This window comes from Rhinopithecus roxellana, chromosome 16 (assembly GCF_007565055.1).
Source record: "Rhinopithecus roxellana isolate Shanxi Qingling chromosome 16, ASM756505v1, whole genome shotgun sequence".
Lineage (NCBI taxonomy): Eukaryota > Metazoa > Chordata > Mammalia > Primates > Cercopithecidae > Rhinopithecus > Rhinopithecus roxellana.
The window spans coordinates 114104439-114128584 of record NC_044564.1 but is presented as its reverse complement, the minus strand read 5'-3'; the positions used below and the strand labels follow the sequence as shown (position 1 = coordinate 114128584).

The 24146-nt window shown below is 42.2% G+C and overlaps 1 protein-coding gene across 3 annotated transcripts in view; it reads right to left on the bottom strand.

Annotated features, from left to right (window-relative positions):
* The window catches only part of KIAA1958 (KIAA1958 ortholog), a 170628-nt gene that overhangs the window by 82578 nt on the left and 63904 nt on the right, over nucleotides 1–24146 (bottom strand). For all 3 annotated transcript variants that reach the window (XM_030919208.1, XM_030919209.1, XM_030919207.1), the window contains exon 2: nucleotides 854–2051. In XM_030919208.1, coding sequence (XP_030775068.1) covers nucleotides 854–2027 — 1174 coding nt within the window. In that variant the 5' untranslated portion in view covers nucleotides 2028–2051. The remainder of the gene's footprint in view (nucleotides 1–853; nucleotides 2052–24146) is intronic.

Here is a 24146-nt window from a genome sequence, read left to right as displayed (position 1 = left end):
TCCCAAAATACACGACGTTTGTGAGACGGGCTGAAATAAACTAAAACATGCCACAGATTTCTGCACGTTTGTTTGTCCTTGTCCACGTTTCTATTCTAACCTACTAGATTTGAGTCATGAAGCCAAAAGCATGAGACCCAACCCCTTTATATACTAATGGCCCAGATTAAATAAATATTGAATGTCAGAATTAAAGAACATTAGAACATTAGAATTACAGGTGCAAGGGCCTCGTACAATTATTTCACTCTCCTCTCAATCCATTCCAGTTAGGCTCACAGATTCCAGAAATCCAAGTTTCCGTATTCTTTTAAATTTTAAGAGAAAAGATCAAATACCTCTTTTAGAAATGTCTATCGCTTTTTAAAAAACTTACGAACTACCACACCAACTAAAATGAATAGCAATGTCAAGTTGGCTCAGTCAAATAAATAATAATGGAAAAGCATTAGGTCTATTGTCAAGATATGCCTTACTCAACATCATTTTGGCTTCAAACAACAACTAAACACCTTGCTACTGATAGAAAAACGTATTTTTAAAACTTTCAAAAATAACTTTACTATATAAAAATTCAGCTGACAGGTATCAACCTTAAATCTAACGCTACAGTATCAACAGAACAATCTTACAGCTGTCCTCTCAGCCCTAAGGTACGTCAACTGGTTATGGCCTTAATTCTTACGAATTTCCTTTATAGTATCACCTGGACATAACAGTCATTGTTTCTATCTTTCCATGACTAACAAAGGAGTGAATTCTAGCAAACTGAGTGAATGGTTTTAGAAGTGCTGACGGCGCAGAATTCTGGCGTGCGTGGATGAGGGACTCGCTGTCGCCTCATATGCCATACCTGGTATGCACTGTGCTGTGGCCTCAGTGGTTATGGCTGGAGCGACTGGGGGCTGCTGCTGACTGGAGCTCACTTCTGGCTCTGTGTTAACTGAGGGAGAAAGGGCTACCTCACAGGAGGAGACCTGGCTGGGCAGATGGGACAGGAACTCTTCAGAGGCAACTTGTTCATCCTGTCCAGGCAGCTGCAGGGCAGACAAGGGGATACTGATCTGTTTGTTAGGATGGGATGTGCTCACAGGCATCTGCATGGCCACCTGTTGGTTGGTGCCATGGGTACCACCAGGGGGGCCTCTGTTTGGTGAAGCCAGAGATACCCTAGCAGTCTTCTGGACAACTGGTCTGGAGATCACAGAGGGGGATGCAGACATACCGTGTGGGTCTAGCTCCATGCTGATGGCGGATGTGACATGGGGAATCAGTTTAGCAGACCCTACACAGGAGGGACCAGCGTGAGTCTGAGGCTTGGGTTTTGCCATCTGCGTCAAGGACAGGGCTGGTCCATCCACTCCTCCTGTCAGTTCTGCATTTGCCACAATGTAATAATCTTCAGGGATTTCTTGTTTGATTTTCTTGATGATGACATCATTGCTGCATTCGTCAACCATCTGCACCTGGGAGCTTGAATGGAGGGAAGATGGGACTACCCCAGGTCTTTTGCGAGCAACGCTTTGAGGCCTTTGGGTTTGGGGTTCAAAGTCACTATCCTCATCTGTAACAGAAGACTCACAAACCATGTCAAACAGGGTGTTCTCATCTTCATATTCTTCAACAGTTTCATCCAGTTCAGAGGGCTCACTACAATAGGAGAAGTCACAAGAGTCTCTGGTCCGGTTACAGTCTAGCTTTGTTTTCACTGGTCTCCCAGGGTACCTTTCAACAGGGCTAGTCTGTGTCTCAGAGGGCACCCCGATTATACTGGGACTATCAGAGTTAAAACTTCTGTTATCCTGGAAACAGACCCTCTCTTGGGACCCAGCTCTGCAAGTAGCTGTTAGCGGCCAGTGATAAGCATGGCCAGCACTACAGCCCCACATTGCTGTCAGGTTCCCATGGGAACCTTCAGAAAGCAAGTGTTTCAGGTTTGGAATGAGGCTGCAAATAGTCCCATGGCTGTGGGCCCAGCTGACCAATTTGGACAGATTCTCAGATGAGGTATGAAGACAATCCTCCATGTTACAGGATCAGCAGTGTCACTCCTAAAGGGAAATAATCAAAAGAAGAAGCCATTATTACCCAAGATATTCCTATAGCTCGATTACTTCAGTCTGTTCCAAATACGACCATTTGGCATAAAAAAGAAATGCACTTCAAAACTGAATCTAGTTAATGTCGCTGTAGATGAGCAGGGACTGGAAGAGAATACCAGGAAAAGTAAAAACAGCTGATGACTTATGGTTGTGGGATTTGGAGAAAAATTTTGTTAGTTTTCTTTATTGTTGTAATAATTCCTGCCTAAGGGGGGAAAAAAAGGAGAGAAAGAAAAAGAAACAAGCAATAAAGAGATGAGCTTTTCCATGGTACATTTTACTTCCAAAGTCACCGACAGAGAGGTTCAGATGGTCCCTCAATAATAAAATTCTGTCTATTACTTGCATTAACCAAGAGGATGCAGCTCCAATGACACCCTTTGACGTCAGAAATTCTGCTACTAGAGGCAGAGCCAACAAAGGAGGTTTGGATCCATCTTAGGATGGAGGTCAGAGAAAGGACGCCAGTCCTCTGCTGGGCACCAGGAGATAACGCAACTAGGAGTCCAAGGAGAGGATCAGGAGCTCGATTTGAGAAATGGGAAAGAAAAGTATTCAGCAGAGAAGGGAGAACAGACCGGGAGAAGACCTGCTGGAGGAGCAGGCTGCAGACTGAAGAAGCAAGGATGGGGAGGCGGGAGGCCCTGCTCTAATCACTCTTAGGATCAGGCTTCCTGTCTCCTGGCTGTCTACAATTCCTGAAATATTGCCTTTCTTCCCACCGTTAGAGGTTACAAAGTATGTCTGGTGTTTTCCACCATCTGAGGGTCCTGTAAAGCCAAGCATAATCAACCATCAAATAGAAGCAAACCATTCCTTATTAGGCAGGAGACAAAAAGAAGCCCTTATTAGGAGTCCCTGAAGAGTGAGGACAACATGATGGGTAGGAAACTGAAAGGTGACATGTGGAGTCTGCAAGGGGCTGTAAAGGTTAGTAAGGCTCTGCCAAGAGGTGGGTCCTGGGAGCACTGGGCAGGGAGGCACAGGAATCTTTAGTGTGATTTTATTGGCCCTGGCTATCTGCAGCTGTGGGTGACAAGAGGTCACTGCACTCAGGCACCATGGTCTAACCAATGTCAGGTGGTTACACAAAAGTGGACAGACACCTGAGCCATTCCCTGACCTGACTCCATGGCACCCTGTCAGGGAGGTTAGGTAGGTTCAAATCCTTTAACATACTATTAAGGTCTCTGTTGATGTGGCCATGGCCACCTCTCAAGCCTCATTTCCTATGACCATGGCCTCTTCCCATACTTCTTGTGGTCCCCTCTTCTCTAAACTCCCTACTGGTGAGAAACTCATTCTTCTGCTTGATACGCTGCCCTTCTCTTTCCTCACCTGGCCAGCCCCTTCAAAACTGAACCTGGGGCTACCTCCTACTGGCATCTTTCCAGACCCCCTTTCTGCATCAGAGATTTATTTAGTTTCCCTTCACCCATGCCTGTATCATCTCAAGGGATTTGCCTTTGCTGTACTATTATCATTGATTTGCTTGTCTGTCTCTCAGACCTAAGAATTTCCTGAAGGCAGAAACTATGACTTAATTATTCACTCAGTGAGGACTTACTTGGGGATATGGAAATTCATAAGGTTCTTGGGACATTATAACCTATTGTCTAGTATGCAGTTGTTGTCGAATAAATGAATGAAGAATGAATGAATGTTTACATACTGCCAGCACCATCAACACTTACAAAGTGAACGTATAAGACTCTCAAGTAAGACACATAAATTTTCCTTGGATCACTTTTATTATAATCATTCAAGGGATTAGACGATTTTCTCCCAGATAGTGTAACCAAAACCCAGCCACCTTGTATATGCAGAAGAGTGACAGATGAGCACCCAGAGTTCATGAAGCAGCCAAGTAAACGGAAAGAACAGTGACTGGCATGGGACTCAGGGACATGAAATCCCAAGCCTGGAACTGCTCCCTGCGGTCTCAGACAAGGCACTAATTATCTCTAAGCCTAAAATGCCAGGACTACATGATCTTACATTTCCTTCATACTCTAGAAATTTAGACTTATTTATGTTTCTTTCCTATAACTTTGGTTAAAGTAGAAATGTAAAAAAAAAAAAAAAAAAAAAAAGGACATAGACTGGTTTGTTCTGAACTTTTTTTTTTTTTTTTTTTTGGTAGGGACGGGGTGTCCCTAGGTAGCCCAAGCTGGTCTTGAACTGGGCTCAAGCAATTCTCCTGTCTCAGCCTCCCAAAGCTCAGGGATTACAGGCATGAGTTACTGCACCCCAGTCTGTTTTGAACTTAACATAGCTATTAATATTTAATTGGTGTGGCAGAGACTACTAATTTGTCTACCCAGTGTCCGTTCTCTCTTAGTCCTCACAGAGAGTCCAAATTTGTTGAGGCAGCAGTGTGCTCACTAAAGTATTTTTCCCAGCTTCTCCTGGAGCAAGGATGGCTCTATGACACAGTCATGGTCAAGGACATGTAAATGGAAGGGATCTGGATCATAATCCTGGAAGACAAAATTCTGAATGCCAAATGTTGAAATCCCGAAAGATCAAAATCCTAAAGTCTAACATCCCCAAAATCACAATCATCATGTTAGGTGGAACTACTACCTTGTTATTGTCTTTATTTGGAAATTAAGTATGGTTTAGGGAAATGCATATGAGTGATAAACTGACATGGGGTGAACTTGTAGACTTAAATTTAGGTGTCAATTTGACTGGATTAAGGAAGACTTAGAAACCTAGTAAAGCATTATTTGGGCATGTGTCTGTAAGGGTGTTTCCAGGAGAGATTAGTGTGTGAGTCTGAGTGGATTATGTGAAGATCTCGCCTGAATGTTGGCGGGCACCATCTAATCAGCTGGGGCCCCAGAGAGAACAAATACAGAAGGTGAATTGTTCTCTCTCTCGGAACTAGCACAGGCTTCTCTTTCGCTGCCTTGGACATCAGAACTAGAGGCCTCCAGTCTTTGGACTCTGGGACTTATGCCAGCAGTTGCCAGGTCCCGGCCTTTCAGCCTCAGGCTGAGAGTCACATCATCAGCTTCCCTGGTTCTGAGGCCTTTGGATTTGGACTGAACCACTATACCAGCATCCCAGGGTCTCCAGCTAGCAGACAGCCTGTTGTAAGACTTTTCAGCTACATAATTGCATGAGCCAGTTCCCCTAATAAATCCCCTCTCAGGTATATATGCATATTCTATTAGTTCTGTCTCTCTGGAGAATCTTGACTAATACAGATTTGGTACTGGCAAAGCCAAGTATCATTCCTTCTTACTGAATTCCTTACAACACAACAGAAGAGACTACAAAATGTTCCCTTGCAAAAGGGCTGTGATAAGTTAAATATACAAGGTTACTAAATGGTGAAAGATAAAAGTTTAAATGCTAATTATTATTGGTGCTGCACAAGCAGAAAATTGCTTAACTGCAGCAGCCAAGCGATAAGTACCTTCAGATGGATAGTATATACTTACAAAATTTGTAGACCACAACCACTCTCCAAATACAAGTGCAGCAAGTGTTTCAAAGATCACAGAAGTGAAAACACAGGCCAAAAGTACAAGAAATTTCCCGGTCAAATTATTCAATAGTGTAAGACTTCTGCCCCTTCACGTATAGCACCATGCTTCCATTCAAAAACACCCTTCAGCAGAGAATAAAAAGAATTCAACAAGCTCAGTGACCTTCTGAACCAAAGATACTTGTTGATACTGAGGTTCCTCAGTGTTAAACAAACAAACAAAAAACTTTAAATGGTGAACTAATCTTGACCAGTGATTTGACTGTCAAAGAATATAGGTTTCTTATATTTACCACTAAATCTAACATAGAAGAACTAGTACATGCTTCACTTTAGCTAAGAAATTGCACTTTCAAAATCGTTCCCACTGTTTATCAGCCATATACAATTCATGTCCCTGTTAGATCTGAAAATTCTAGAACTTATCCACTCAATTATATATTAATGACAAGAAAAAGTAAAGCACTTAATAAATGCTTATTTGGGCCAGGTGCAGTGGCTCACGCCTGCAGTCCCAGCACTTTGAGGGGCCGAAGTGGGCGGATCACTTGAGGTCAGGGATTTGAGACCAGCCCAGCCAACAGCCAACGTGGTGAAACCTCGTTTCTACTAAAAATACAAAACAAAATTAGCCAGGCATGGAGGGGCACGACTGTGATCTCAGCTACTTGGGAGGCGGAGGTTGCAGTGAGCCAAGATCATGCCACTGTACACCAGCCTGGGCGACTAGAGTGAAACTTGTCTCAAAAAAAAAAAAAAAAAAAAAAAAAAAAAAAAATTCTAAAAGTGAATTTAAAAGTGTTACCAATAGTTTGTGTTTCCCATTCAGCCTAATGCATTTGGCAGGAAATTCAGATGAGCGGATTGGCTACAATGATATGGCAACGATACAAACTTCAGTTAAAAGCTTCGTTTGCCTGCACTGGCATTCCTTTCAGCAGATGACATTCCAGAAGCTTTTAATGAATTAAAGCCATATTGCCCGAAGAAGCCAGCAAAGTACCAGCTAGTTCAAAAATAATTATGTGCACAATAGGATAAGAAGACACTTAATGCAATGGTGTTGCTGTTCCATCACCAGTATTGCTTCCGCCAAATTTGTGGTCTGTGTATGGAGTACACGTAGAATGGATTTCCACCTACCCACAATACAGAAGCATGGCACAGAAAACGGGGAAATTTAATAGGCAATGCTCATGTTGTTGTATATGGAATCATACAAGAATTTCAAAAAGAACAGTACCACATGTAGAAGGAACATGAATGTATTCTCCAATGACAGCCATGTCCTAAAAGAAAAAAAGCAGCTATCTGTCAAGATGCAAGACTTCAAAATATAGTTAATAATCATGAAAGTCGGCCAGTTCTTACAAACTACCTCCATGCAACTGCCATAATATATCCCTGTAACACACATTTTCATATGTCAATTTTTTTTTTTTTTTCTAGTTTTCCTACTCTTAAATCGGCAGCCCTATTTTTTTTTTCTTTTTTTTCTTTTGAGACAGGGTCTTGCTCTGCTGCCCAGGCTGGAATGCAGTGGTGAGATCACAGCTCACTGTAACCTCTGCCCCCCAGGCTCCAGTAACCCTCCCACCTCAGCCTCCCTAGTAGCTGGGACCACAGGTGCGCACCACCATGCCTGGCTAATTTTTGTATTAAATTTTTTGTTTGTAGAGATGGGGTTTTGCCATGTTGCCGAGGCTGGTCTTGGACTCCTGAGTTCAAGCGATCTACCTCAGCCTCCCAAAGTGCTGGGATTTCAGGCTTGAGCCACCATGCTGGGTCAAGCATTATTTCTCTTACAACGTGCTATGCTATGTATTTAATCTTACCATTTCCAAAACTGGAGGTATGAACATTGGGAAGACTCACAGAGTTCTAATTTATTTTATGTACTTTTTGCAAATTTGACTCCAAAAAGGTACATTACCACAATGTTGACTTTGTGTATAAGCATCGTGCGTGTACATAAAAGCACTGAAATGTCCTCAATAAATGAAGAGATGTCCTTTCATACATCTGCATTGTGAAAAATAAAATTTCTCAAGAATTTTCTCTTTAGGTAACTGCATATGCAGTGGTGACCCATCACAGTTTTGATGGATCTCATCAAAAGACTTAGGTTGTCCGTCACAGTATTTCAGATGACCTCAGTTGTAAAAGCTACTCCTTCATGAACATGGTTCATCTGCTCATAACTGTTAGACCCATGCAACTGTCATTAGTATACCTGCGTGTTTCTGTTTATAAAAATTTGTATGCTAATATTGCCTATCTTATTTTATAAAGTGACCTATGAAGTGTTCTGCCGTGTTTTTATGTTTCTCAAATAAGTCCCTTTTTAAAAATGTAAAATAAGTATCTTTTAAATTTTTTCCAGAACTGCATTTTTGGGATTTTGATCTTTCAGGACTGATTTTCAGGATTTTAGACTTTAGGGATTTTTATTCAGGATTATGGTGCTCATAGTTGTTTCCTTCCGGATTATGATCAGCTCCTATATGGAAGTCACTGGGTGGGGTTTTGGGAAAGCCCTTGAAACACAGATTTGTCTGGTTTTTACCTTTTCCCCTTAGTTCTTTCCCTTTCTTTCCAAGTGGAAAAAGATAGGATGACCGGAGCTACAGAGGCCTCCTGGGAGCATAAAGAAGAACTTAAGAATGGCAGAGAACATCAAGAGCTTCATTCCCTGGTGACACCATTGAGCCACAACATCAGCTCTGAACTGCCTGCTTCAGGGACCCTTATTATTCATAAGGGAAAGATGTACTCCTGGTCTTGTTTAAGTCACTGTTGTTCGAGTTTTCTCTGGTTTTTGTTTTTTTGTTTTGTTTCACCCTGTCTTATGGAGCTGGGGGATTGTTTGTTACATATAGCTGAACTCAATTACTAATTAATACATGAAAAATAATACACTCCTCCCTGATTTTTGATACCTTAGAGTATAATCCTTCATTTACTCTGCACCATACTCTGGTACAATTGTTACTCAGATTAGACTCCAAAAATAAATTCTTGGAAGGTCCTTAATTCTACGTCATAATATTTTTACCACTTTTCATTTTTATTGTAATAAAAAATAATTAATACAAGCATATTATTAATCATCTAAATAACCATATAGTCATGTACTGCCATGTAATTTCAACACCCCTTTGCCTCACATTAGGGCCCACCTTAAGTGACATCACTCAACTTCCAATTTGTTAGAAAACCTGTTCATGCTGTATTCATCTTAGCACATATAAATAAAACATTTATCTTTTGCACTAATAATTTTAAAACAAAAGGCATCCTGATTTGACATCATAAAAATAACATAATGTGACGGTGGAGTAATATACTACTTTTTTGTTTGTTTGTTTGTTTGTTTTGTTTTTTTTGAGACGGAGTCTTGCTCTGTTGCCCAGGCTGGAGTACAGTGGCCGGATCTCAGCTCACTGCAAGCTCCGCCTCCCAGGTTCACGTTATTCTCCTGCCTCAGCCTCCGGAGTAGCTGGGACTACAGGCGCCCGCCACCTCGCCCGGCTAGGTTTCTTTTTGTATTTTTTAGTAGAGACGGGGTTTCACCGTGTTAGCCAGGATGGTCTTGATCTCCTGACCTTGTGATCCGCCCATCTCGGCCTCCCAAAGTGCTGGGATTACAGGCTTGAGCCACCGCGCCTGGCCAGTAATATACTACTTTTAAGTGTCGTAGGGCAATGAGAAAAGAAAAGGAGTTGAAATAAATACTACATGTCCATAGAAAATCATATACATTACGGCACAATATTTTTTTGAGGCAGGGTCTCACTCCGCTGCCCAGGCTGAAATGCAGTTCACTGTGTTCTTGAACACCCAGGCTCAAGCAATTATCCTGCCTTAGCCTCCCCAGTAGCTGGGACTACAGGCATGCAATTTATGGCACAATATTTGAATGAAGATGTTGGAACAGTCTAAAAATGTAAAAAAGTGGCAGAATCAAGGCACCAAATTGTAAAGGCACGTAGAACTCTTAAAGAACCTATTAACCAGGTAGAAGCTACTATACGATAGTACCTTGGCTGAAGGCCCTCATAGCTATAATAATAAAATGCTAAAGTGAAAATAAAAGACAAAGTGGATAAAATTATAAATTTTATTAAAGATTATACATTTAATTTTATTAATATTCACTAACCTTTAAGAATCAAAAGGTAGGCCGGGAGCGTGGCTCACGCCTGTAATCCCAGCACTTTGGGAGGCTGAGACAGGCAGATTACGAGGTCAGGAGATTGAGACCACCCTGGCTAACACGGTGAAACCCACCCCTACTAAATATACAAAAAATTAGCCAGGCGTGGTGGCGGGCACCTGTAGTCTTAGCTACTTGGGAGGCTGAGGCAGGTGAACAGAGTGAACCCAGGAGGCAGAGCTTGCAGTGAGCCAAGATCGCGCCATTGCACTCCAGCCTGGGCGACAGAGCAAGACTCTGTCAAAAAAAAAAAAAAAAAAAAAGATCAAAAGATAGTAAACATTAAGTTGCTTTTATTACATTCTTAAATCCATTGCCAATCTCATGGAGAGGCTCTTAAACTTTGAGTACCATAAAATGAAAATATTTTTCCAGAATTACTATTAATATATTTCAACCTGGCAACCATGTTGACTAGTAGTTTTGAGAGCATAATTAGCTGATATAATAAGGCAACTAAATATATTGAGTCAAAAGAATAGTTATCACTATACTTCAATATATTGTAAGTTTCATACAAATTGAAATCAACAACAAGAAAACCAAGGTATTTTCAAAATTCTGAGAATAAAGTTTTTAAAATCTACTGATTCCCATCAGTAGTCAATGATAACCTCTATGCTGAAAAACAATGCTGCTTCTACATTTTCAAGAATTAAAAAATAACTTCAGGTGGCATTTTCCCATATCTGACATGGGCAATGTTTGGATAAGACACTTACAGCGTTATCAAGTGACACCTGATTAAAAACTGAAATTCAGGCCAGGTGCAGTGGCTCATGCCTGTAATCAATCCTAGCACTTTGGGAGGCCAAGGCAGAGGATCATTTGAGCCCAGGGGTTTGAGACCAGCCTAGGCAAGACAGTAAGACCCTGTTTCTACAAAAACAAAAACCTAAAAACCCTGAAATTCACGGAGTTCTAGCTGGCAGAGTTTAGATTAAGTATAATACACATTAGCAAAGCTATGAACTTAGGCAAGTAGACATTCTATGTATTAGCATGTACATTATGAAAGCCAAACTCAGAAGCACATTAAATATCAAATCAGAGAAAAATTTCTTTACAGAAAAAAAAGGTAGGAAAGGATTATGTCACTTTTTCAAAAAATGACAAAACTAATTAGCAATGAAATGAGTCCCTAGTTAGCTTCCGCCTGACTTCAGTTACAACAATCTACCCAAAAATCCTTGTAATCTCTCTCTTTACAAGGTTCTGAACCTTTTAGAGTTTGTTGTTGCTGTGTTTTAATACCACCAGATGTCAACTGCTGATGCATGACAAAAATGACATAAAAAGAAACAGAAAACCTAAGTAACTACATACCTATGAAAGAAATTGACTGGCCGGGAGCGGTGGCTCAAGCCTGTAATCCCAGCACTTTGGGAGGCCGAGACGGGTGGATCGCGAGGTCAGGAGATCGAGACCATCCTGGCTAACACAGTGAAACCCCGTCTCTACTAAAACATACAAAAAAAAAAAATAGCCGGGCGAGGTGGCAGGCGCCTGTAGTCCCAGCTACTCGGGAGGCTGAGGCAGGAGAATGGCGTAAACCCGGGAGGCGGAGCTTGCAGTGAGCTGAGATCCGGCCACTGCACTCCAGCCTGGGCGATAGAGTGAGACTCCGTCTCAGAAAAAAAAAAAAAAAAAAAGAAATTGACTGAAAACTAAAAACCTTCTCCAAAAAGAAGGCTCAGGTGGTTTCACTGGTAAATTCTATCAAACATTCAAGGAAGAAATAACACAAAAATTATGCAAATATTTTCAAAAATATGAGGGGAAGAGAAAGCACTTCCCTCAACTTGTTTTGAGAATGCCAGCATAACTTTAATACCAAAACCTGACAAAGCCAATATAATAAAGATAATTATAGATCAATATTCCTCATGAGCATTGATGGTAAAAAACCTTTACAAAACATGAGCAAATGTAATTCAACATAGTAGCAGTCTACAGGAAAAAAACCACACAATCATTTCCATAGATGCAGAAAAAACCATTTGACAAAATTCAGTACCCATTTATGATAAAACAAACTCTTAGCAAACTAATAATGGTAGGGAATTTCCTCAAATCGATAAAGGGCATCTATAAAAAATCTACAGCTAATATATTTAATGTAAAAGACAATTACTTCCTTTTAAGATTAGGAATAAGGTAAGAATGCCCACTTGTATCACTCTTATCCAATATTGTACTAGAGGTCCTAGCACTGAAATAATATAGTTGGGGAGGGAGGAGAAAAGGCAGAAAAATTGGAACAAAAGAAGTAAAACTGATCCTATAATATATGTAAATAATATGGCTATTCATGCAGAAATCACCGAGAATTCACAAAGCAACTGCCAGAACTCATAATTGAATTTAGCAAAGTAACAGGACACAAGATTAATATTAAAAGCTCAATTATTTCCTACATACTAGCAGTAAAATATTTAAAAATTATATTTAATGAAATTCTACTTATAGTAGTGCCAAAATATATGCCAAGGAATAATTCTTACAAAAGATGCCCACGACTTCTATACTAAAAACAAAACAATGGTGACAGAAATTAAACATGACCTAAATAAACAGAAAGATACACCATATTAAGGGACTAGAAGAATCAAAATCATTAGGTTTGTAGTTATTCCCAAATTTATCTATAGGTTTGATGCAATTCCAATCATGAAGGTCTTGGAAGTCATGTTAAAGACTTTAGACTTTATTATAGAGATAAGAAAATATTACAGGCTCACACCTGTAATCCCAATACTTTGGGAGGCCAAGGTGGAAGGATCACTTGACTCCAGGAGTTCAAGACCAGCCTGGGCAACATCATGAAACTTTGTCTCAATTTAAATTCTCTCTCTCTCTTTGAGAGAGAGAGAAAAAAAGTTAAGATGAAAGGGAATTACATGTTTGAGCTTAAACTGTGATTTACAACACATTCATAAAGGCTAGGTGGCTCATGCCTATAATCTCAGCACTTTGGAAGACCAAGGTGGGAGAACTGCTTGAGCCCAGGAGTTTGAGAACAGCCTAGATGACATAGCAAGACTCCATCTCCACAAAAAGAACAACAACAACAAAAAATCCTGATGTAACTTCTACCTCCCCTAAAACAAAAACAAAAAGAAGGAAAAGACATACAATCAATTCTGACAGATCTCAACAGTATGTTTCAGATTACCTATAAACCTTGTTTACAGAAGAATGAATACAGAAGGAAGTCAGACCATTCAAGTGCAAAGCAGAGAATCAGCAACATTCTCCACTGACCAATACAGATAAATTCTGGGTCTCTTCAAAGGGCCTCAGTGGCAGAAGTTCCAAATATTCAGAATAGGTGAGGATCACATTAGGCTTTCTAGACTCTCAACTGCCCTGCCCTCAACCCAAACTGATAGGCATAAAACTTAAGAAGTTCTGCCCCCAGACTATTCTGGGTGTGTGTGAGATACCCCCTCATGTGAGCTGGGACAGTGCAGGGGTGAAGAGCCTGGACTCCACTGCCAGATGGCCTGGGTTTAAATCCTAGCTCCGGCCACTTGCTAGCTATGTGACCTTGGGCAAGTTATTTTACCTCTGTGTCCCTTAGTTTCCTTATCTGTAAAATGACAACAATACTGACTTCACAGTGTTATTATGAGAATTAAATGAATTTATATCTATAAAATGTGAAAAAAATAATCACTTCGTAGTTGTTCACCTGAAATTAGGGGCTTTCCCCCAACTCTGGTGGTCTACCATGCAACTACAGAGAATAATACACAATATAGCACAATACACTCATGAAGTGAGGCCCAGACAGTGAACATATACAATACAGCACAGCGTACTTAGGCACAAATGAAGTTCTCATTTAACATTCTGACTCCTTAGACTCAAGTCACTCCTAAATTTAAAGCAACATTATAAAACAAGGCTCATTTACCTAGACATCTCTGTCTCTGGGAGCCATGCAAATAGGCTCTTAGACCAACTATGTGATCTATTCTGCAGCTCTCTGAACCATCGATCCGTCAATCCCAGAGTGTCTTTTTTTTTTTTTTTTTTGAGACATAGTCTCACTCTGTCACCCAGGCTGCAGTGCAATGGCACGATCTCAGCTCACTGCAACCTCTACCTCCTGGGTTCAAGCTATTCTCCTGCCTCAGCCACTTGAGTAACTGGGGATACAGGTGCCCACCACCATGCCCGGCTAATTTTTGTATTTTTAGTAGAGACGGGGTTCTACTATGTTGGCCAGGCTGGTCTCAAACTCTGGAACTCAGGTGATCTGCCCGCCTCAGCCTCTCACAGTGTGGTGATTATAGGCATGAGCCACTGCATCCAGTCCGAGTTTCTTTTAAGATAAATCATATGGGCTTTTCAGCAGAATTTCTATTCAATATTGTATGACAGTAAGCCACTAGGCACTGGGAACACTGCCATTAATAAGACAGTCATGAACTGTGCTCACATGGAATTCATGGTGACAAGGCAGGAAGAAACAAAGAACTAATGATACAAGAAATAATTTTGCTGCAATTCTATTAAGAATTTTGCAAAGACAGGCCAGGCGTGGTGGCTCACACCTGTAATCCCAGCACTTTGGGAGGCCAAGGTGGGTGGATCACGAGGTCAGGAGATTGAGACCATCCTGGCTAACACAGAGAAATCCCGTCCCTACTAAAAATACAAAAAATTAGCCGGGCGTGGTGGCGGGTGCCTGTAGTCCCAGCTACTCGGGAGGCTGAGGCAGGAGAATGGTGTGAACCCGGGAGGCAGAGCTTGCAGTGAGCCGAGATTGTGACACTGCACTCCAGCCTGGGCAACAACAGCAAGACTCCGTCTCAAAAAAAAAAGAATTTTGCAAAGACAGTATCCTGAGTGCTAAGAGAGCATAAAACCATAAAAACCTGTTCCATTTTCAGTGTAAGTTTCTCTGAGAAAGTGGTATTTAAGCTAAGAGCTGAAGAATTAGCAAGAATTCACAGATAAAGAAGGGAGGGGACAGACAGAGAAAAGGTTTTTCCAGTCAGAATGAAAAGCACAACCAGAAGTCCTAAGAAAGATTCTGGAAGTCTTCCATGATACCTATCAAAAGTTATCCACCCTTAGCAACTATCCTGCAACATTCTAGCATCCCACATAGACTCAGGATAATAGATGCCATGATCTAAAGTAATATTTACCCTTACCACTTCTACCATACTTCACCTACCCATCTCCTAACAAATGCTGCTCACCAGCTCTTTGACAAACTGTTCTAACTTGAAATATAGTTATGCAATGCAAACTAGTTATACCTTTGCCAAGACAATTAATTTTTTAAATAATCTGTAATATAATTCCTACGGTCGTGCAAAACAAACACCTTGATCTTAGTAAATAATTTGATACTGATACTATATCAAAAATGCAAGGCCAGGTGTGGTGGCTCATGCCTGTCATCTCAGCACTTTGGGAGGTCAATGCAGGAGGATCACTCGAGGCCAGGAGTTTGAGACCAGCCTGAGACCCTTTCTCCATAAAACATTTTAAAAATTAGCCAGAGGCAGTGGCGCAAACCTGTAGTCCTAGTTACTTGAGAGGCTGAGGCAGGACGATTGCTTAAGCCTAGGGGTTTGAGGTTACAGTGCACTATGATCACACCAGCGCAATCCACCCTGGATGTCAGAGCAAGACCCTATCTCTTCAAAAAACAAGAAAAGAAAAAGAAAAAAAGCAGCTTCAAAAATATCAGTGCAGGCCAGGCCAAGGCAGAAAGATCGCCTGAGGCCTAGAGTTCAAGACCAGCCTAGGCAACATAGTAAGACACTGTCTCAAAAAAAAAAAAAAAAAAAAAATTCAGTGCAGCTATCTAAAATACTTACAAATACCTCAAATTTCTCAAGAACTTTCCCAATTATTCATGGTTTTAAATTTCTATAATTTATACTAAGTAGGTTTTTATTATACAATATCAGAAAAGGATTAAAATGAATTGCAATGGCATTCCACTCACTGAAATTGTTCCACATGTGATGACTGGCAATATTATTCGATCACATTTTAAAGTGGTTTTCCCATCTATGGGCGTGATTTGACATGATTCATACTTTACAGCCTACTCAAAGAAGTATAGTAAATAGAAAACCTGAAAATTCTGTCTCAGAGTGAGTGATGTTTAACATTTTTAATTGCCTTTAACATAGCCTCATTCTCCTGATGGAATTTTCCAAGGCTTAATAGAGTAACAGTGTCTTATAACAAAGAATCTGTCCCAGATGCTTGAAAATACAGTCTCACCTTGGTAAATAAACTACAGGCGGGCTGATCCCAGATTTCAGAGAACAAAGTGAAATACATGTGCCTCCCCAGACTCCACTGGAACTGCCCTGGCCAAGGTCACCAATAACCTCTATATCAAGACATTCCATTGACACTCCTCAGTCCTCTTCTCTTGGCTCCTCGGCAGCAATAAGAGCTGTCCTCTCCCTCACCTGAAACCTTCTCTTCCCTTAGCTTCCATGATACTGCCTTTCCTTATTCTGCTATTCTTGGTTTCCTTTGCTAGAGCACAACACTCTATTTTGACCTTTAAAACCAGAGTTTATCCATGTGTTTTCTTCTCACAGTCTCACTAGATGAGGCTCTCCTCCACCCCTGTGGATCTGGTTATCAGACAATTAATATAGAAATTAATATCTCAGTAAATGGCATTACCATCCCTTCACATGCTGAAGCCCAAATCCTGCAAATCACCCTTGACTCCAACACATCCTTCGCATGTCTACGTAGAAGAACCTGTAGGGCTGGTTCAATTCCAAGAACTCATCCCTGGCCGCTGGTTTTCAAAACTACTATGTTTTACAAAGCTTCTGGTTTGCATTGGTGTTACACTTCTGAAGGGTGTAGAAAAAGACGAAACCTGCAGGCATGTACTTTCTTTATGTAGAGTGGGTGAACCTTAAATTAGCATTTTAAATGTGGTAATAAGTTAATATTATATAACACTTTGTACCCGAAGTGCTGTACCCAAAGTGTTATATAATATATAAATTAATTCTTATATCTTTACTAGCTCTCAGGAAGGGAGGACAGGTCTTTCTTATTACTGTGAAATATTTGCTCATAGGAATGAGATCTGAAGCTACAGTGTATATCATTTTAATAGTCCCTCCATTTTGACTCTTATTTTTAGGTATGTGGATGGTGAGTGCTGAAAGTGGTATAATTGTTCCAGATGAGAGATGGTGAGTCAGTGACAGTGTTGGGAATGTGAGTAACCTATTTTTATTCATAAAACGAAATATTTTAGAAACTCTGAAATAGGCTTAACAGACATCAAGATGACTTGAATTTCAGGTCACTGGTAATAGGATTAAGCCTCCCAATTTAGGGCTGTACCACTCATTCTACAAAATATTCAAAGAAGGAGAGAGGTCGTTTTCCTGAGAAATGCAAAAGAATTTTAAAAATTGACATGGTTTTGGTTCGGTATATTATGGTCCCTTTGCAAAAGCACAAAAATGTCCTTACCTCTTCCCATATAGTTCTAGAATGTATATTCTGACTCATTAATCTACTTATCTATTTTATAATTAATACTACACCATTTAAAATTACTGTAGCTGAATACGTTTTTATATTCAAGAAGGCAAACCCCTTCTCATTATTCTTATTTTTCAAAATTGTTTTCTAATTCCTTTTTTTTTTTCGGAGACAGAGTCTCGCTCTGTCTTCAGGCTGGAGTGCAGTGGCGCGATCTCGGCTCACTGCAATTTCCACCTCCTGGGTTCAAGCAATTTTCCCGCCTCAGCCTCCTGAGTAGCTGGGACCACAGGCGTGCACCACCATCCCCGACTAATTTTTTGTATTTTAGTAGAGATGGGGTTTCATCATGTTGGCCAGGATAGTCTCGATCTCATGACCTCATGATCCACCCGCCTCAGCCTCCCAAAGTGCTGGGATTACAGGCGTGAGCCACTGCACCCGGCCTCTAACTCCTTTTATGCAAAGTGTCCAGTATGCCGTATCATAATAAATGTATTAGGTATTTATTCCTATAACATTTTCTTATGCTATGTTAAAAATGTTTTCTGCGTGTCTTAGTTGGAAAAGCTGTTGAATTTTATCAAGTATTTGGTCAACTATAAACACGATATTTTTGTTTTTCATGTCGTAAGTTACATTTACAGATTTCTCAGTGTTGACCTACCTCGGATTCCTACAGCTACTTCTCAGTTTCTGTCATTGGCGCATTGCCCTTTCTCTGACCTTTAAAACTAGGTTCATCAGCGGTCCTGGCATTACTTTTCTCATGGTACTGTCTCACGAGATGATGCTTTCATTCACCTCTGTGAATCTGGTTAGCTGACATATATACCCTAATGTTTCCCTAATTAATATCTCAGTAGCTGGCAGAGACATCTTCCTGGCTGCTGAGGCCTGAATCCCAGAATTAGATTTCTAAATATTTTTTAGGATTTGAGAGATCATTACACAAATACACTGCTTAGGGGCTGGACAGATGTGTGCCAGGGCCAGGCATCTTTGTGCTCTGTGATCCTTCTCTAAGCCCTGAATGCAGGCTATAGGAGGGTAGAAATTTTGCCTAGCACTGTGTCTTCAGCACCTCAAACAAAGCCTAACACACAGAAGGCATTCAAGAAACACTGAATGGGGCTGGGTGTGGTGGTTCCTGTAATCCCAACACTTTGGCAGGCCAACAAGGGAGGATTGCTTAAGCCTGGGTGTTCAAGGCTAGCCTAGGCAATAGAGTGAGACCCTGTCTCTACAAAAGACTGAAAAAATTAGCCTTGTGTGGTGGTGCGTGCCATTAGTCCCCGCTACTCGGGAGGGTGAGGTGGGAGGATCACTTGAGCCTGGGAGGTTGAGGCTGCAGTGAGCTGTGGTTGCGCCACTCTGTCTCAAGAAAACAAACAAAAAACACAAAACACTGAAGGAATACTGAAGGAACAAATTCAATTGGATTCTCATGAATACTCTGATTTGAAAAATGTCTACCCACCTGTTCTGTCCACCTGCCCGCTCAACCTTCTACTTAAAGCATTGTGTCTCCCTGCCCCACCACCCCCTGGCCCAATCTGACAAGAACAGAGGGCACTCCTGCCCATTCAGGATTACATTAAGCATAGCAATGATTCAGAGAGGGGAGGGAGTCAACAATCCAACTGCAATACTCACTAGATTAAAATCTTTCAACAAGCATGCATCATTTTCATTGCAATCATACATTGACTGAAAACTGACTCAGAAAGCCTGTATAATCTTTTGCCTAGTTCACTAAAGAAGCCTAAGTGGGCTGAACTCAGTGGCTCACGCCTGTAATTCCAGCACTTTGGGCAGTTGAGGCAGGAAGATTGCTTGAGGACAGGAGTTGGAGGACAGCCTGGGCAACACAGTAAGACCCTATCTCTACAAAATGTAAGTAATTTTTACAAAGAAGCCTAAGTGAAGAGAGGGCTGTACTATATACAATTTACAACAAAATTGGAGAGCAAAGCCTGTGAATTAAGTAGGAGTTATGTGAATATGAAAGTGCATGTGTATTTGGTAGCAAAATTTTCAAAACCGAACCCCAGTCCCCCTTCAAAGAACTCAGCCAGTAGCTACTTGTGTGCAGGCAGCAGACTTTGCCCTGGGTATGGAGGCGTGGTAGAGAGAAACTGACAGCTGGGTCAACCTTGCAGGTAACAGGGACAGGAATTGACAGGCAGCTGAGGTCTACTTAAGGGAGATTCAAGATGTCATGCAGCATTTTAAACTTCACTTGGTGCTATGGTTTGAATGTAGCCCCTCCAAAATTCATGTTGAAACTAATCCCCATTGTGGTTTTAAGAAGTGAAGCCTCCTTTTTTTTTTTTTTTGGAGACGGAGTTTCACTCTTATCCCCCAGGCTGGAGTGTGCAATGGTGCGATCTTGGCTCACTGCAACCTCTGTCTCTCGGGTTTTCAAGTGATTCTCCTGCCTCAGCCTCCCAAGTAGCTGGCATTACAGAAATGCGTCACCATGCCCAGCTAATTTCTATATTTTTAGTAGAGATGGGGTTTCACCATGTTGGCCAGGCTGGTCTTGAACTCCTGACCTCAAGCGATCTGCCCGCCTCGGCCTCCCAAAGCGCTAGGATTACAGGTGTGAGCCACCATGCCAGGTCAAGAAGTGAAGGCTTTTGAAAAGAGATTATGTCATGAAGGTTCCACTCTTATGAATAGATTAGTGCCTTACAAAAGAGCTGGAGGAAACTAGCTTAGGTCCTTCTGGTATTCGAGGGCACAGCAATTGTCCCCTTTCTGTCCCTTCTGCCATGTGAGCATACAGTGAGTATACTGTGAGAAGATGGGAAGATGCCATCCATGGAGTAGAAGACAATGAACCTGCTGGAACCTTGATCTTGGACTTTCCAGCCTCTAGAGGTGTGAGAAATAATTTCTGTTCTTTATAAATTATCCAGTCTCTAAAATTTTGTTATAGCAGCAGAAAGGAGCTGAGATACTTGTTTTCCAACAGGCATTTATCAAGGCAGGGGGCTGAACACCATGATCACCCACTCTGTGTGGTACAATGTCTCAGTTTTACTTGTTCCTCAACTCTCCCACTTGCCTGGCCTCTGCTCATGGGATCTCAGGAATGTCTATGGCAACTAAAACTATAAATGACACTCACTCTTAATGAGACACTCCTTCAAAATACTGCCTGCAGGTAAGCTCTAAGACAGATGCTCTGTGCCCAGGAGATGGAACAAGCAACCACGCCTACCACCTCCAAACCAGGCCTCGCTGCTCCAGTTTGGGGACAGTCTATGTTCCTTTTGGAAGAACTCACCCACTAATTTTTCTGGGAGGGATAAAGTTAGGGGAGAAGATTTTTCTTTGACTTGTGTTAGGTGCTCAGCACTAATTAGCTTTCTGTGTCGTCAGAATCTAATTCAATCTTTTTCCCTTCTTGCAGTACTTTTGTTTTTAGTTCTTCTGAAATCCTCCTCTCTTGTTTTCCAGAGTCCTCACAGATTTTAACTCTTTTTTCTTAGTTGCCATTTCATTTGGTTTTAAGACCTTTGGGATCAGCTGACTAGGAGCCAATACACACACTGTAACAGTGGCTCCAAATCAGGCTGTGCAGTAAAATCATCTAGGGTTCTTCCAAATTAGGCTGTGCAATGAAATTGCCCAGGGTTCCTTCAAGTCAGGCTGTGCAGTGAAATCACCTAGGGTTCTTGTTAGAAAATACAGGACCTGTTTCTTAGCTAAACCAGAGAGATTCTGATTCACAGACCAAGAGGTTGGGTTTGGGAATCTGTGTTTTTATCTAGTGTTTGCAGCCAATATAAGAATATGCATTTGAGAACTATGGTTCTACATAATTTTTAATGATAGATATATTATAATTGACCAAGCCTTTACTTTTGGACATTTTGTTTAGCTCTATTCTAATAATAATAATAATAATAATAATTATTATTATTATTGAGATGGAGTCTCACTCATCACTCTGTTGTCCACGCTGGAGTGCAGTGGCGCGATCTCAGCTCACCGCAACCTCTGTCTCCCGGGTTCAAGCGATTCTCCTGCCTCAGTAGGCACACACCACCATGCCCGGCTAATTTTTGTATTTTTAGCAGAGCTGTTGGTCAGGCTGGTCTCGAACTCCTGACCTTGTGATCCACCCACCTGGGCTTCCCAAAGTGCTGGGATTACAGACATGAGCCACCGCACCCAGCCTATTCTAATTATTAACTAATGTAAGTGCCTTAATCAACATTTTTTATATTCACCTTTTTTTACATACCTCTGTGTCATTTTGATAAATGCTTAGACATAGAATCAAAAGAAGAAATTTCTGTAGTTCTTTTGGTCAAATTGCCTTTAAGCTAGGATCTGCTGCAGACTGATCCTACTTACAGTACATGATACCATCTATTTCCTACCTCTCTGCCTAGGTATTATGGCACTATTTTTTTCAATCTTTGCTAGTTTTAGAGGTGAAATTGTATCGCATTGCTGAACTACTTTGTAACTGTGAAAATATTTATTCATTCAATAAATATTTATTGAACACTTATCAGGCTTTGTGAACAATGTGCACAAAAAATAAACATGTTTCTTACTTTCACTTATGTAGAAAGTATCTGATTAATCCAATAATGAAACAAACAAACCTAGTTACTGGTACTTATTATCAACACAGTGATAAGCGATGTCATTAGATCTTATAAAGCAGAGATTTGACCTATTTAGAAATGTCTGCAAAGGCTCCCCTGAGAAATTAAGTTAACAATAAAGGTAACAGTACACAGTGATGTAGCACTTACTATGTTGTTCCAAGCTCTATTCCAAGCACATCAGAAATAGTTTTTTTTTTTTGAGGGAGTCTCGCTCTGTCACCCAGGAGGCTGGAATGCAGTGGTGTGATCTTGGCTCACTGCAAGCTCCGCCTCCCAGGTACATGCCATTCTTCTGCCTCAGCCTCCCGAGTAGCTAGGACTACAGGTGCCCACCACCACGCCTGGCTAATTTTTTGTATTTTTAGTAGAGATGGGGTTTCACCGTGCTAGCCAGGATGGTCTCGATCTCCTGACCTCGTGATTCGCCCACCTTGGCCTCCCAAAGTGCTGGAATTACAGGCATGAGCCACTGCACATGGCCAGCACATCAGAAATATTAACACATTGACCTTTATAAGGCAGTACTATTATTATCTCCATTTTACAGATAAGAAAACTGAGTTGGAAAGTTTAAGAAATGTGTCCAATGTCACAAAGCTAGTAAACAAGGGAACCAGGGCCAGGTGTGGTGGCTCACACCTGAAATCCCAGCGCTCTGAAGCAGGAGGATGGCTTGAGTCCAGGAGTTTGATCGAGACCAGCCTGGGCAACACAGCAAAACCCCATCTCTACAAAACATATAAAAATTACCTGGATGGGGTGGCATGTGCCTGTAGTCCCAGCTACTTGGGAGGCTGAAGGCAGGAGGAACACTTGAGTCTGGGAAGTCAAGGCCACAGTGAGCCATGATCATACCACTGCTCTCTGGCCTGAGCGATAAGAGTGAGACCCTGTCTAAAAGTAGGAAAAGAAGGGGAGGGGAGGGGGGAGGGGAGAGGGGAGAGGGAGACAGGAGAGGGGAGAGGGAGACAGGAGAGGGGAGAGGGAGACAGGAGAGGGGAGAGGGAGGCGGGATGGGGGAGGGAGGAGAGAGCAGGGGGGGAGGGGGAGGGGGAAAAGAGGGGAGGGGGGAGGGGGAGAGGGGAGGAGAGGGGAGGGAAGGAGAGGAGAGGAGGAAGACAGGAGAGGGGAGAGGGAGACAGGAGAGGGGAGAGGTAGGCGGGATGGGGGAGGGAGGAGAGAGCAGAGGGGGGAGGGGGGGAAAGGAGGGGAGGGGGGAGGGGGAGAGGGGAGGAGAGGGGAGGGAAGGAGAGGAGAGGGAAGGAGAGGAGAGGGGAGGGGAAGGGGGAGGGGAAGGGGGAGGGGAAGGGGGAAAGGGGAGGGGGGAGGAGAGGGGAGGGGAAGGGGGAGGGGAAGGGGAAGGGGGAGGAGAGGGGAGGGGAGGAGAGGGGAGGAGAGGGGAGGGGAGGAGAGGGGAGGGGAGGGGAGGGGAGGGGAGGAGAGGGGAGGGGAGGAGAGGGGAGGGGAGGAGAGGGGAGGGGAGGAGAGGGGAGGGAAGGGGGGAGGGGAGGGGAGGGAAAGGAGGAGGGGGAGGGGAGGGGAGGGAAGTGGGGAGGGGAGGGAAAGGAGGAGGGGGAGGGGAGGGGAGGGAAGTGGGGAGGGGAGGGGGGAAGGAATCAGGATTCAAACCAAAGTGATCTAACCCAGAGTCAGTACTACTAACCACTGCCATCTCTCAAGTGACGTTCCTGAACCCTGTGCGCACACCAGGCTCATTGTTCCCCACTCTTCCCCATCAGAAAGGGATGATGTGCTGCACTACTCCAAAGAAGTGGCACACAGCTCCAGGCCAACTTGAATGGCACACAGCTCCATGCCAACTTGAATTGTACACAGCTGCATGCCAACTTGGAGCTAAGAGTTGTTGAAGATGATCACGAATGGATATCTCCTCCCTCTCACTTCCCAAGCTGTAGCCAATGTTCCACCCTACACATGCAACCCCAGAATATCTGACTAAAGCACTGGAGAGGGAAGGAGGAGGGTTTTCCTTGTTTTTAAGTTAGTAATCCCAAATTCACCTATGTTGATGATTTCCTGCTAATCATTCTGTCTTATAACATATCTGAACATTAATCACTGTTTCATGAGGATGTGAGGAAAAAATATCCACCATTATCGGTTTTTAAACCTCTCAAGTGAAGAGTGACTGCCTCTTATAATGACCCTCCCTGGCACAGGCCTGGTTCCCA